The sequence below is a fragment of the Heloderma suspectum genome, chromosome 5 (genome assembly GCF_057233095.1).
Source record: "Heloderma suspectum isolate Gila_16-S chromosome 5, 16-S_ref, whole genome shotgun sequence".
Classification (NCBI taxonomy): domain Eukaryota; kingdom Metazoa; phylum Chordata; class Lepidosauria; order Squamata; family Helodermatidae; genus Heloderma; species Heloderma suspectum.
The window spans coordinates 137,295,274-137,310,650 of record NC_139462.1 but is presented as its reverse complement, the minus strand read 5'-3'; the positions used below and the strand labels follow the sequence as shown (position 1 = coordinate 137,310,650).

At 42.7% G+C, this 15,377-nt stretch overlaps 1 protein-coding gene across 3 annotated transcripts in view; it reads left to right on the top strand.

Annotated features, from left to right (window-relative positions):
- The window catches only part of TMEM245 (transmembrane protein 245), a 74,148-nt gene that overhangs the window by 46,632 nt on the left and 12,139 nt on the right, over positions 1 to 15,377 (top strand). For all 3 annotated transcript variants that reach the window (XM_084857548.1, XM_084857546.1, XM_084857549.1), the window contains exon 13: positions 10,363 to 10,508. In XM_084857548.1, coding sequence (XP_084713674.1) covers positions 10,363 to 10,508 — 146 coding nt within the window. The remainder of the gene's footprint in view (positions 1 to 10,362; positions 10,509 to 15,377) is intronic.

Below are 15,377 nucleotides of genomic sequence, written 5' to 3'. Positions count from 1 at the left end.
TCCAGTTAGTCTTCACTCTGACACCACATGGAATTAATAGAAAGCCTACAAACTGTTGGATGGAATCTGAAAGCTAGCTTTATTTTTCCTCCCCTTCTCCTTGCCCAGAGCCACCTAGTGTGTTTGGTGTTTATACAGCTAATACCACATAGGAACATAAGAGCCAGGCTGGATCTGACTGGGGTCCATCTAGTCTAGCTTTCTGTTCACACAGTGGGCAACCAGCTGTCAACCGGAAACTTACAAGCAGGACACGAGTGCAACAGCACCCTCCTGCCCATGTTCTCCAGCAACTGGTGTACATAGGCCTACTGCCTCTGGTACTGGAGGGAGCATATAGCCATCAGGACTAGTAGCCACTGATAGCCTTCTCCATGAATTTGTCCAACCCCCTTCTAAAGCCATCCAAATTTGTGGCCATCACTACATCTTGTGGTAGAGAATGCCATTGTTTAACTCTGCGCTGGGTGAAGGAGTGCTTCCTTTTATCTGTCCTGAAACTCCCACCAATCAGCTTCATGGGATGACCTTAGTTTCTAGTATTATAAGTGGGGGAGAAAAATGTCTCCCTATCCACTTTCTCCACACCATAATGCTGCACTATTAGCACACAGGCCCGGGAAGGTTAGCCATAAGGGAATGCGGCCCTCAAGCTGAAAAAAATTCCCCACCCCATGACTTAGATGAACTGAAAGAGATGTTGCATTTCAAATGGAACAAACCACACCTATGGCATTTTAAGTAAAATTAAGAAATGGAGCTGTTTAGAAATCTGTTTATCTAAGGGGAAAGTGGGACCTGTATCTTCACTGGCACATTGGTGCACAAGCTGCATCCTTCTGGCTTCCAGCCATGCCGCTGTGGTAGTCTCTGGAAGCTCAAGCTACACAGACAAGGTCAGCTCCATAAATCCTTCCCACCCCGCTCATTGTCCAACTGAGCAACGATTGAGTGGGAAGGACCTGCACAAGTGGGCCTTGCTCAGTTTGCTTTGGCTTTTAGACATTACTGTGGCAGTGCAGGAAGAAGCCATGGAGAAGCTGCTCCTGGATTGTTTTGTTAGTGTCTGAAACGGCCCTGAAAATCATGAATATGTGTGTATAGCATTTGTGCAGTTTGTAGACATAACTTTGGGAATGATAAGACCAAGTAAACTGGAGATTCCAGATGTTGAGTGTTGTATACACTCAGTATACAAAATGGTTGGCAGTAGGAAGGCGAGCAGCTCTATACTTCCATTTTCCCTCACATGAACTCGAGATGGTAGAACTCCCTTGTATTAGTCATACATGTTTACAAGATATTAATTATACATTTACTGTGTTCTGCTAAAGTATGAATATTTTATTATCACCCATCTCTAATACCTGTTTATGATAGGATATTCTGTGTACCGTATAAGTAAATATTTTTGTGAGAAGAAAAGTTATAGCAATGTTGATTCTTCCTATGTTCATAAGAGTAAATCCTCATGGGTTTACTCAGTAATTACATTTTTGGCACCATGCTAGTGGTCTGAATTTTCCATGCACAAAGGTCATTTCTGCATCTCATACATATTTTCCATTTCAGTATATGCACAACTATGGTAGCACTGTTTAGAAAGTATTACTATATAACTTTAGTCATCATGTGAAAAATATTGTAAATAATTTAATTCAAATTATTTTGTTCTGTGATGGGATACACCTGCTAATGAAGTAGTTTCAGCCATTCTAATTTTATTTCCTAAAGGGTATTCATATAGAGCTTTTAACCACTTTTTAGTGTTATTTTTAAATACAGGGTTTTATTTGGCAGGAGTAGAGGAGAGTGCTTTATATAAGTATGTGTGGCTCAGTTTTTTCAAAGTTTCCTTTGATTCTAAATTTAGTAGACACAGCTGTGTGGCACAATTAATGTTAGAGGTGATTTCTTTCCATTTCAGCTTTGTGTTATGACAGCTGCTATACTTATGAGAAATTTAATGGCTGGAACAGAGCCCCAAGGCTTGTGATTACCTAGATCTTAGATACAGGGTTGGCTTATGTCAAGGACACTGGCTTGGACATGTTTTGAGGGTTTTTTTAAACCACACAAGAACTGACCTTGCCTGAGAGACTAGATTCTTAGTAAGTTTTACTGTATGGTTTAAAAACAACCACCACTTTTGCTTAAAATGGCTTGCTAGAATATAAAGAAGGGATTACTGCCAGTGTTTGTTCCATTAGTTGAAAAAGAAGATTTAAATAATGAATACAGCATCTGCCCTTTTGGTTGGACATTTAAAATGCAACCTTTAATGCTACTGAATAGAAATTCAAACTGATTTTGTAGTTCTTGCCTACATTACAAAAAACCAAGAAGGTAACAATGGGTCCTTTTAAGTCTCGGATCACTGGATGCCTTTCTTGTGCATAATTTGAATTAGAAATGTGGAAAGTAAATCCAAATTGTGTGTGTGTATAAAATATATGTACTGGAATATATCTTAAAGCCTTGGGCCATTGCAATAAGGGAAATATTAAAAACAACCTTGACTACTGATGTATGTTTACCTTAAAAATAGGTATCTGTTTGGGGGAGAGGACATCTTCAAATGAGACATCCCACCCCATTAATTCCACATTGCTTGGCTTGATGCAGGAGCAAAGAAATTGTGCCACAACTTGTAAAGTGCATCCCCTTGTACTGACGTTTCTTCAGAGCATCTTCAGTACACATCATCTGACTCATATTGCCCTGGGTAGCAAAGATTCATAAAAGAGTAAGAAACAGTTTTGGAAGTCTCTTGGTCAGACAAAGGAACTTGGTGACATTCCTGTTGTAAGATTTTGAAAGGTGGAACAAGTAACCTTACCTTTTTCACTCAAAGATTGGCAATTGGCTATAAGTGTGTTAAAAATTATGGTGTTCTTCGTGGTCTCTGTACATCACACATATGTTGCATCTGCACAGGCGCAGAGCCTCAATTTGGGAAACTTATATAGCTGAGGAATTTTGGCAGGAACCCTTCCCCCACTGTCCCAGTGTGCATGTCCCTAGCGGGTTCCCACCTATTCCCTCAGTTCTCTTTCAACCACCATTGTGGTAGCTTCATGAGGGAACTTTTCCTGTGTTCAGTTCATTCTGAAAGCATTTCAAATGCTGAGGTTTTATTATTTCTTTCTCTTTCTATCAAAGTTTTCTATCTTTACTCTTTTGCGTTGTGTTTATTTGTATTGGTTTTTCATGAACTTGCAATCACCCTCACAGGCATATGGCCCTTATGGTGCCGTTTAGGAAGTGTGTCCATTGTGGAGGAAAGTCACCGCTGACCGACAGACATTCCCTTTGCCTTCTTTGCCTCTGAGAAGGCTGTATTTTGAGGCTTGTCCTCATTGCCAAGCCTTTTCAAAGCAGGCCAGACGAAATCGCTCAGACCGGCTGAAAGCAGGTCTGTGGAAATGAGCGTTGGAAGTGGTGGAGGAACCAAAGGGTACGGTGGAGAAGCCAACCTCCTCACCAGGAGACTTGCTTGCTGCACAGGAGCTTGATCCAGTGTTGGGGATGTCTTCCCCTCAATGTCATACTCTTTCAAGCACACAACATCCTCCCACTCCAGGCCAGTCTTTGATGTTTGCACTGGCTAAGAAACTAACCAAGAAGACTAAAGCTTCTAAACAGATGAGTCTGTCTTCTTTCGAACCTTAAAAGAAGGGAAAAAAGACTTCTAAAAAGTCGGATGACTTTACTTGGGATCAAGCACATCCTTTGGTCCCTACTGCTCTCCCTGATCGTGCCCTGGCATCTCAGGATTGACAGTGTCCACCCAAACTGGCCATGTCCCCCATTGTTCCTCCAGTGCCTTGGGATCGAACACGGTCTCCTGTACTGACAACTGGACCTCCTGTTCCACCACTCCTATTCTCAATGATTGTATGGAGAGTCCTGCTCCTGTGACAGATCCCATTCTGGTCACATTGACATCACAGGGTGAGATGTGGGATCCATCCCCCATGAATCCACCCACTTTGCCACCTCATTCTCACCTATGATATGAAGCATTCTGAGATCAATGTCCAGGGTCCCTGGATTCACTCCATTCAGTTAGTTCATTTAACAGAGGTCACCCCCCTAGTTTTTATGAGTGAAGCTGTGATCAAGACATGTTCAGATCATTATTCTATGATGGGGACAGACGTTTGGCTTGGGATGTCTGATGCAGGAGACCCCATGATTGGGTTGAAGACCGTGATGACCTGTACAGTCCTTACTACTCTCCTTGCCATTGTGACCCTCCATACTGGGAAGTGAGTCGATATCGTCAGCCCCCATCAGCTATGCTATCGAGACCACTGGATCAGGAAGACATTTTTCGCACAGCTCCTCAGATTGCACCTCCTGCTCTATAGCAGCAACAAACAACTCAACTGCTGGCTGTCCCACCTCCTGAACAGCCTCCAGCCATGCTACAGCCACTACGGCAAACCATTACTGGTGACGTTTTGTTGCTTCCTTGCAAGGAAGGTGATAAACAAGCTCTGCTTCAGCCTCTACCGGGAGAATTCCCACTCTCCAGTATGAAAAGCTATCAATCTGGCACCACGTCTCAATCTTCCTGCCCTATGTCCATTTCTTTGCCTGATGCTGTTATTGGGTCAAATTACACTATCTCGCTGTCAGAGGAACTTGGACAATTTTCTAATTAGGTTTTGAGAATTGCACAATCCCTGGGGTTGGAAACCCAGCAAGTGTCCTCCACAGTGCAGGATCCAGTTTTCAACGTGGTGAATGCAGAACTATCCTGGCCTGTGGCCGTACCACTCCTTCTGGGATTGGAAGAGACTTAAACAATCCTGAAAGGCTCCCTCCACTATGCCACCAACATCTGGAAGGAATGTATCGTGTCCAGAAAGCTAATGCTGAATACCTGTTTAAACACCTTACACCAAATTCGATAGTTGCTGAGGCGGCACAGGGGAAGTCACAGAGGGCACACTCTGCTCCAACTGATAAGGAAGGCAGACATGTTGATCTCCTTGGGAGAAGGTTATATTTCTCCTCAGCGATGGGCCTAAAGATCTTGAATTATCAGGCTGCTATGTCAGGGTACCACCTACTTCTATGGGACAAGGTTAGCCGTCTCTTTAGCCGTCTCCTGGATGACAAGAAGGAACTGGCCTGCCTCTTTCAATCCAAGGCGATGAAGTTATCAAGACAACAAATAAACGTGTCTCACCATCTAGTTGATTGTGACTCAGAAGTCCTCATCAGTTCCATCACTCTGTGTCATCACACTGGCTTTTGCCAGGAAACTAGAGCCCACATCGAAGAGTTGCCCTTTGATGGTCAGGCCCTATTTAATGCAAAGACAGGCGACGCGTTAGACTCGGTACAAAAGGCTAATACATGGCGTGTCACATGGAGTTCGTGCCCAGCAGCCACCCCAACAGTGATGCTGGTTCCAAGGCTCTGCCACCAGATACCAGTCCCAACAACCAGCTTCATCACAGCAGCAGTGTTCTCAGCTGGTGGCATGGGGAAAGTCTTTCTCGACTTGTGTTGCATTGATATTGTGCTGCAGTGTTTGATTTTGCCTATTTTGTAATTAATCTGAAATGTTATGTTAGTATCAGTGAATTGAGTTGTTGATGATAGTAATGAGGTCCTATTATAATGATGTATTCGTATGCTTTTTTGTTGTTGTATTGCTGTTTTGTTAGCCAGTTTGGGCACTTTTTGTGGAAAAGCAGCATATAAATTAAATTATGATGATGATGACTTCCTTCTTTCGTAGTTATTGCCGCAAAACTGACAACAGAGATAAGTGACGCTTTTGACTCGAACCCTTTTCTTCCTTATCTCTCTGCTCGCCTTCCCATCTTCGGAACTCTTCTGTCCTCTTATCATCTGGCATGGCGCAACATCACATCAGAGGGTTCTTTCGATCATACAAAGGGGCTATAGGATTGGGTTCGATGCCCTCCCTTTGCTCGGTACCGTGAAAGTCATGGCTTCATCACCTGTTCTCCATCAAGAGGTCAGTGGACTTCTCAGGAAGTGAGCCATCATGCCTGTTCCGCATTCGCATCTCCGTGTTGGGTTCTACTCCAGGTACTTCACAGTACTGAAGAAGGGTGGAGGGCTCCGGCCAATCCTGGGCCTCCGAGAACTAAACCTGTACATTTTACCCAGGAAATTTCTTTGGCTACTATCCTCCCTCTACTCACTTGAGGACATTGGTTCACCTTTATCAATCTCAAGGATGTGTATTTTCACATCACCATAGAGTAATCACACCAGCGTTACCTCTGATTTGCTATAGGTTCCAACGTCTGTCAATTCTGGGTACTTCCCTTTGGCCTTGCTACCATGCTAAGAGTATTCACCAAGTGCATGGCAGAGGTCTGCTCCCATCTTTGAATGCAAGGTGTGAAGGTGTACCTGTACATCAGTGATTGACTGTTGGTGGTATCGACATGAAACCATCTTCTTTGGTTGATAGAGGTTACCTGCGATCTCCTTCAGAGTCTGGGACTATGCCTCAGTCTCGAAACATCTCACCTGCAGCCTACACAAGTTCTGCAGTTTATTGGGGCACTGCCAGACCCCCGCTTGGGCAGGGCATTCCTCCCTTGGCACCAAATGGAGGTGCTATTGTTGCTGGTAGTGGGGCTAAACTCTTGCAAGTCCATCTCTACATTCAAAACCCAACATTTTTTAGGCCTTAAGGCTGCAACAATATCTGTGATCTGCTACACTCAGTTGAATATGAGGCCTCTGCAGAACTAGCTCATACGTAACTTTGATACCGAGCTTGACATCTGTCAAACCAAGTTGCGACTCCCACATGACGTTACGATGGTGGATGGTGCCAGCCAACCTACTGGAGGGATACCCTTTCTTCAGCCCTTGCCATCACCAGTAGTAACTACAGTTGCTTTGCTCTTGAGATGGGGAGCTCATTGCTCAGGCCTAACGGTTCATGGACAATGGTCGGCCATGGATGTGGCTCAACACATCAACCTTCTAGAGCTCAGGGCAGTGAAAAAGGCCCTTCAGGCATTCAGGCTGGACCTAGTGGGCAGGTTGGTCCAGGTCACCTCAGACAATACAATGGTTGTTACATACCTGAACAAGGAAGGGGGTACAAGATTGCTCTCGCTCCTTGCTCTAATGCTAGAGATCTTTTGGTGGTGTTCATCTCGTCTGATCAGACTGGTCACAGTTCATGTTGCCATTGTCAACAGTGTTCTGGCAGACCAGCTCAGCTGTACCAGGCTTACCTCCCACGAGTGGGAGTTGGACAGAGCAGTCCTGAGGACTCTGTTTCAGAGCTGGGGCACACCACATGTGGACCTATTCACCACTTGGGACAATGCTGTGTGCCAGAACTTCTGCAGCCAAGCGGGTTGTGGTGCGGGTTCATGGAGAGATGCTTTCATTCTCAAATGGACAGGAATGCTGTTCTACCTCTTCTCCCCCTCCCCTTCCCACTGATCTCCAGGGTTCTGGCAAAAATTGGGACAGGTGGTACCGAATGCATCCTCATAACTATGGTGGCCCCGCCAACCATGGTTCACCCCACTGGGATGATGCAAAGTTGGTACCGTCGTCTTCCGTTGCATCACCAGGGAGAACACTCAGACCTAGCAACTCTCCGCTTGACAGCATGGAGGACTGGGTGACAGAGACTGAACCAGTCCTGGCACTGATACAGAAAATCCTTGATGCCACGTGTAAGACCTCTACACAGCGTTCATATGCGAGGAAATGGTCTGCTTTTTCCGCCTTTGCTAGTGCTGAAGGTTTCCATCCGCTCTGGTGCTCTTTGCACCAAATACTCCAATTTCTCCTCTCCCTCTTCAAGAAAGGACTCGAATTGTCATCGTTATAGTTTTATTTGTCTGCTGTTTCTGCTTTTCTCACACACACACACACACACACACACACACCGTTGAGGGTTTCTCTGTCTTCTCGCATCCAGCAGCGAAGAGGTTCCTGAAGGGGATCAGGAATCACAGTACCGAGCTGGAACCTCTCTGTAGTGCTTAAAGCACTTTCATCCAAGCCCTTTGAGCCCCCATCCAACTATGGACGTACACCTTCTTTCTTGGAAGGTGGCATTTTTGGCAGCTGTTACATCTACATGCCGAGCCAGTGAACTCTCCATGCTCAGAGTAGAGCAGCCTTACCTCACTTTTCACTGAGAAAAGGTGGCCCTCAGACCTGACCCCACCTTCTTGCCAAAAGCCATGTCAGAGTTTCATTTAAACCAGGACATTATTCTGCCTGCATTCTTTACTTCCCCATCTTCACCACTGGAGCTGCTCTTGCACACGCTTGATGTGCACCATGCTTTGGCATTCTGTAAGTTGAGGACTGAACAATTCCAACTCTCACCTTGCCTGTTCGTCTGTTATGGTGGCAAGCGTAAGGGCCAGCTGCTTTCGGCTCAGTGCCTCATGTCCTGCGTCGTAAAGACTAATGCACTATTCTATGAGCTGGCTGGACTCTTAACTGTCTGCCCCAGTCCGAGCTCACTCTGCTTGTGGGGTAGTGATGTCGGTCGCATTTGACAGAGGAGTTGCCATCCTGGAACTGTGCCACACTGCAACATGGTCAACACCGTCTACCTTTATTAGACATTAGAGACTGAATGTTCGGGCTACAGCTGACAGTACTTTGGATCATGCCATCCTTTCTTCTGTATTGTAATAGGACACGGACCCATCACCTTGCAAGTTAGCTTGCTACGTGCCCATATGTGTGATGCACAGAGACCACGAATAAGAAAGACAGGTTGCTATCTGTAACTAGTTTTTTTTAGTGGTCATCTGTGCATCCACACAACACACCTGCCATCCCCTCTTCGGTGTCATACACAAGTTTGATGTTGGGTACCGAAGGTATTTCATCTTGGTTTCAAGGCTACAATGTACTGAGGAATAAGTGGGAATCCACTAGGGAATAAGGAACTGAGGGAATAAGTGGGAATCCACTAGGGATATGCGCACTGGGACAGTGGGGGAAGTGTTCATGGCAAACTTCCTCAGCTATAGAAGTTTCCCAAATCGAGGCTACATGCAGCCACAGAGCCCATATGTGTGAATGCACAGATGACCACTCAAAGAACTGCAGTTACAGGTAGCAACCTGTCTTTTTCATATTCCCATGGTTTTACTTTTCTCTGTGGTTTTACTTTTCTTTGAATCAAAATATTAATGTGTCTTGGAAGCATAGGCTTTTCATTCCTAACTTGTACCCAAAAAACCTACATAGTCATCTTCCTACCAAGGATGCTGTCTCCTAATTTCTGCATCTGTTTTATCCATTGTAATTTTTAAAAATGTGTAAACTGGCAGTTACCACTAAGAGAAATGGATGCACAAGCCAATATATTTCCTTTTGGTAGCTTCGCATAGAACATTTCCTAAATGTTGCTTTAAAATTAGTTTATTGCAATTCAAAATTAAAGGCAACGGCTGCACCATCAAAAAGTGATGGACACACCAGATCCATGCAGGAATTTATTATGCTGTTTCCTCTTTAGCCACTCTTCCCTCAACCTGCATGCTGCTTTTTAAGACTAGAATGTTTAAAATGGGATAGGAGAACTTTATGGATAGAAAATAGGCTGGTAAGTCCTGAAACCTGGACATGTAAATCCCTGCATTGGATTCCAGATTCTGTTTCATCAGTTAGGGCTCTGAAATTCCTGTAAGTTTAAAAATACTGGGTTTTATTTTTTTGTTTACGCAGGTGTCCCAAGATACTTGCCAGTTCCAGGAGTTTTTTGAGGGGGGAGGAGGGAATTGGGAAAGACATCCTCAGTAGGTCCTCTTAACCTGCAAGCGGTGTTCTGCTGTTTATATTTTTATATGTGATGTTTTATAGTGGTGATTTATTATGGATTTTTGGACTGGATATGTTTTTTTTATCTTATGAGGCACACTGAAGGCCTTTGTGTGGAAAAGCACCTTATAAATAAGAGATGGGGTGTACACACTGAAAACTCACATTGCCTCCAACCTTCCCAGATGCCAATGCAACGTGAGAACAATGACCCTTTCCCAGCCTCAGTACCCAGGCAAATACCCTACCTTGCCGACCTCTGGAGCTAGCCAGGTCTGAGGTTCCCATTTAAGAGAGGGAGGGGTTATGGGAAGAGCAAGGATACATTTCAGATACTGAGATTTAGGAAACAATTTCTCTGCTAAAGCTGTACACCTTGTAAACAGGATTTGGGTTGTGTCTAATATGTTAAACAGCATTTTATTCCATTTTCAATTACATATTAAATGACATAAAGCAGATTTGCACTCCTTTTTCGCATAATACTCTGTGTCTTTTGTTTGAAAACAACAACCTGCAGCTGTTTTCTTCTTGTCTGTCTTGCAGGTGATTTTCCTGACCACATTGTTCTACCTTTTAAGTTCCAGTGATGAATACTACAAGCCAGTAAAGTGGGTGATCAACTTGACCCCCTTGTCACAGCCTGGTCATTCCTCAAATATAGTTGGCCAGTCAGTGGAAGAGGCCATCAGGTACACTCTTTCTTTCTTTCTTTCTTTCTTTCTTTCTTTCTTTCTTTCTTTCTTTCTAGTTATGGACACCTATTCATGTGCAGAGTATGGAGGGTTTAGTATGACTTCTGAAGAGTTTTGCTCTGTTAATGCACTTCAATGCCAGATGGGTAAAACAAAGCCCCTTGCTAATCTGTTGAGCACCTGCAGGTAGGCATTTGAAATTCAGGAGTTTTCCTGTTCTTCAGAGGCTGAAGAAACTCCAAGTCAGTGTGGAGGATCTGGGCATACAGCACTTAGGAATGCGAGGGCACAAGACACTAGTCTCTCGGGGGACTTGGACTGTTTTACTTTTGGAGAAGGGGCAAACGTTTTGACCCCTACTGCTGCAAAGGGTTTTTCTTAACTTTGGTTGTGTGCTGTTAACAGTTTCAAGGATCCAAAGCTTTGCTGAAAATCCTGAATTGAACAATGGGTCTAAATCTTGTAATCTGTAGTGGAAGATTGGGGAGGCTGAGAGGGACTTGATGTTTGCAGTGCAAAATACTGTGTGTAAAATTGGCATAGAAGATACTTGTTAATGGACAATTGAAACAGAATGAGGTGTGTGTGTAAGATTAAAGACAGTAGGGAGAAAAGGCAGAGGAGTAATCATGTATAAGAGAAAGATGCATCAGAGGGAAAGAGCTGAATTAAATGGGACTGAGTCAGTTATTTTGAGGGACATACTAGCAAACTTGACTATAGTGCATAAATAGTTAAGATTTGTGGTCTACGTTTTCCCAAGAGCTTAACAATGATAGATCATGTTGAGCCTGTTTGCACAATCACGGAGGGGGAAATAAGCCACTTTGGCTTATTTCACCTCCCTGATTGTGTGAACCTAGTCATTATTTTCTATCCCCAAGCCTCACAATCTAAAATAAACCTAGCCCACTAGGAGGCAAAGAACAAGGGGAGAAGCTATGATATCAGTCCCCTTGAATTACCCAGTGTAACAAACTTCCTTAAGAATCAACGGATTCCTTCATTTCTCCACCTGCATGCCATACCTTTATATGCCCAATTTTCATCCCCTCCAAAACATCCCTTTAAAAAATATGTCTTCTTGCCTAAGCATCCAACTCCCATGTCTTTGTTACCCAAGTCAAATGTGCTAACAAATGTTTGCACAAGATCTTAGCCACTGCAGGGGAGCCATTTGTACTCCAAAATATATGCCTACTCTCCCCTTTCCCCCCTCAGTGTTCTATTTTGCATCTGTTCTCCTGTTCATAATTTTACTCTGTAAAGCACCATCTTCATATGCAGAGTTTCTGCTCTGAAAGATATCTCCTGCAAGTCTAAGGAATTTATCCCAAATAATATATCATGTTGGGACATGTCATTTTCTGCTGTAGAAAGGAAAGATAATTTGTGAACAGTTTTTAAAAAAGAATGAAAGGATATGTCAGCTTGCTATGTTAAGACTAATCCAAGTGATATTTTTTGCAGAAACTAATGACCAGTTCCTTCACTGCTAAAAAATAAAATTAGTCAAGAGCTAATGGCAATGTCTAAAGTAGAGTAGACCATTGAAATAAATGGAATGTTAGTCATAGCTGACTTAAATTGGATTGGCTGACTTAAATTCAATGAATATCAATGGCGTTGCTTTAATAGGACTAAGTCTGGATCCAACCCAGCATTTTTTTGCACTCTTTGCTTATTATTTTATGTATAATGAGTAGTTTATTGATCATCAGTTTCCAGATCCAGATATATAAGGCAGCTTCATGTGTTCATCTGCTTGTGCTGGCAAAAGTTAGTTTTTCAAAAGCCACCTTTTGCCGACTTTGAGGAATTAATAGGTCTGGTGCTCCTTATATAAAAGTGCAGATGCAGTGCAGAAACTAATGCAGGAAGCATGAACAATTGTATAAGGATTTCTTTGGACAGTTTTCTAGAAGCTGAATTTTGAGCTTCCATGTTGGTAATATTTCTAACTACCCGAGTCAGAAAGATATGTAGGGTCAGTCCTAACGCTTGAGCACTATCTGAAGCTGAAAGCAACACATTGTAAGCTTTTGTATGTGTGTGAGAGAGAAAGACCTCACTACCAGCCATTGTGCATTTACGTCTATTTGTTTATATTTGGGCAAATTAAAATATAAAATAATTCAGTTCCTGGCCAGATAGGAAGGGGACGCTCCTGATTGCCTGAACTCTGGGGTCTCAGGGGTGTGTTTGTCTGGGTCATAGAGAGGATATACTTTCATGCATGTTGATATGAAATGGGAAGCATGCATGACTGTATGGTGGGCATGTCTCTGCATGGCCCTCAGGCAACAAAAAGCTTGCCTCCCCATCCCAGTTCAACTCATTCACTCTTGTGGACTAGTGGGATATGATAGCATTGCATACTCAGTACCAGAAGAAAGACTGGATGCATCTGTTTTGTAAGTAAGAGTACGTGTAGGCTTTTGAAATAGGCACCATAGACTCCCTACTAGTCAAGCAAGGGTGCTGAAGACAGTGCCTCACATTGGAGGATGCAGAAGAAGACAGTTTTTGTCCAGATTTGCTAATCTTCTAGAGATGTTCAAGATTCATGTATTTGCCATTTAATACTATATGAAGTAAGTGTGTGTGTGTATGAAATTTAGTGCTAGTAGAGTATTTTGAGAGTTTGGAATGAATTGCTGGAGCAATAGACAGGTTATTGGCTGTTGACGATTGCTTAAATCTTTCAAGTTTAAACCCTTAACTGTGACAGTTTCAGTGACAGCCGCTCATCTTAGCAGCTGCCTTGTACAAATGAAGCAGCCTTGGTAGTACTGTTCTTAAAGCTAACTGGGCAGCACCTAACCTGTCTTGTTTTCTACACAACTGGAGCAGAGATCCTTGTATTTATGTATCTCTGAGTTGCATGCTCACCTTTTTGCCTGAACCATTGTCTTTCCCTTAAGTGGCATGTTCTTCTCTTCCTGAATGCACCAGACCCTTCTTCCCTGAAGCTCCCATTCTGCTTGCTCTGGTGGGGATATTGCACATTACTAAGTTGCATGTTGTCACGGCCTCAGTGCAATTTAGTGTGTGCGATATTTTCACATGAGTGCATGCACACGGGTATGGCTGTGGCTTAAAGTTACTGCAGGTTATGTTTCTTTATGAGGATGCATTAGTTCTGGAATAGCCCACACCCATGTCAGCGTTTTTGTCTTGAAACTTGTTAGCCAGTGCTTGGGTTTTCATGGGTGTTTTCTGTCTGAGAAAGTTTTATTACTTGATTCATTTTCTTCATCCATCATATAAACAATTATGCTCAATAGGCAGAGTTACCTCTTGGTATTCCTTTTAAAAACGGTTTCCAAAACACTCTTGCAGATTCACTGTGCTAATACAAAGTTGCTCATTTGCTAAGGGGAGTTTGATGAAAACTGGTAACTTGATTACCAAAATCAGTTACGATTATTAGGCCACTGCAGTTGTTGAATAAACACTGAAAAAATGATGATGGAAATGATATGGTGATACGATCTTCAGAGAAAACAATTTGTCTTCCAGCATATTAACATTCAAAACGCATAATATGCTAAGGAAAACCACTGCGAACGCTTGACTGAAATATTAACATCATTTAACTGGACAGGTTAAATGATGTTGATATTCTGCATGCAATTGGATGTTCTTTCAGTGCCCAGACAATGATATAATTAACAAGAATAGGACCTACAGCATTCTCACATTGTCTCAAGTTATACTGTGTCTTGTTTGTACCCATATTCATCTGTTAAAGCAAGAACTGAAGGAGTGATTATTCAAAATTAATTCTTTTTTGTTCCTTTACCAGCTTTATGAAATCATGACAATAGAACATGAAAATTCCTCATAGTACTAATAATTAAGTCCTCTAATGTTAGTCTCTCCTGAATATTTGAGCTAAAATCATTTGTGAAAACTCTCCTGAAACAGTATTATGAAACTAACCTTTCAAGTAGCACCACTAAAGTTGCAAAGGTGATAAAACCTGTTTTTGGGTTGCACCTCTTCAGAGTGCAGTTGGAGACTCATATGATTGAATGCTTCTCCAGGCACACATTCCCTGTGTAGAGAAAACTACCATGTCAGGGAGAAGGGTTCTGTCACCTAGCCGTCTTCCTGATGTGCTGGTTTTCTCTGTGCAAGGAATGTCTGCATGGAGGAGCATTGTCATGTCAGCCTCCCCTTGCAGTCTGTACACAGGTTTATCACACGAGTGAGATGGCTTCTATTAAAGTAGTGCTGTACTTTAAATGACTGTGAATTTCACCTGTGAATGTAATTCCACTTATACTGGAGCCTCTCCAAGTAGTTATTACTGTTACATGATGCTCTGGAGTGATACATGTTTTGCTTTATTTTACCGAGGCAGAAAAACATTCATGCATCACCAAAGCTCCTTTCCTGACCCCCATATCTGAGTGGCCTCAAGAGCATAGCCTATAATATAGTAGAAATATAACTTTCCTAACAAACAGCCAGATGTTTCCAACACTTGTGTGTTCCTTCAACGTTTTGTTGAAGAATGCTTCTGAAACTGAAAGCCCATGGTGTTTTTTGCTGCCACACTTAACTGGTATCCTCCCTTTCCTTTTTCTTTCCCAAAAAGGCCCAAAGGGAAAGTGTTTTAATTGCTTTGCATCATAAAATCTTTTCAGTAAATTCAGATGTAAGACTAATTCCAACTGATGGCTGATGCCTTCAACAAATGCCTCACACCAGCTGAAAAATGATATTCTCTTCATTTTAAAGAATATAGAGAAATACCAAGATTTATATCAAATAAACAGTCGAGCATTGTAATCATAATGTTGAGATAACTTTTTGTTTAAATAGATTTGAATTTATTTAAATTTTAGTGTTAAATAT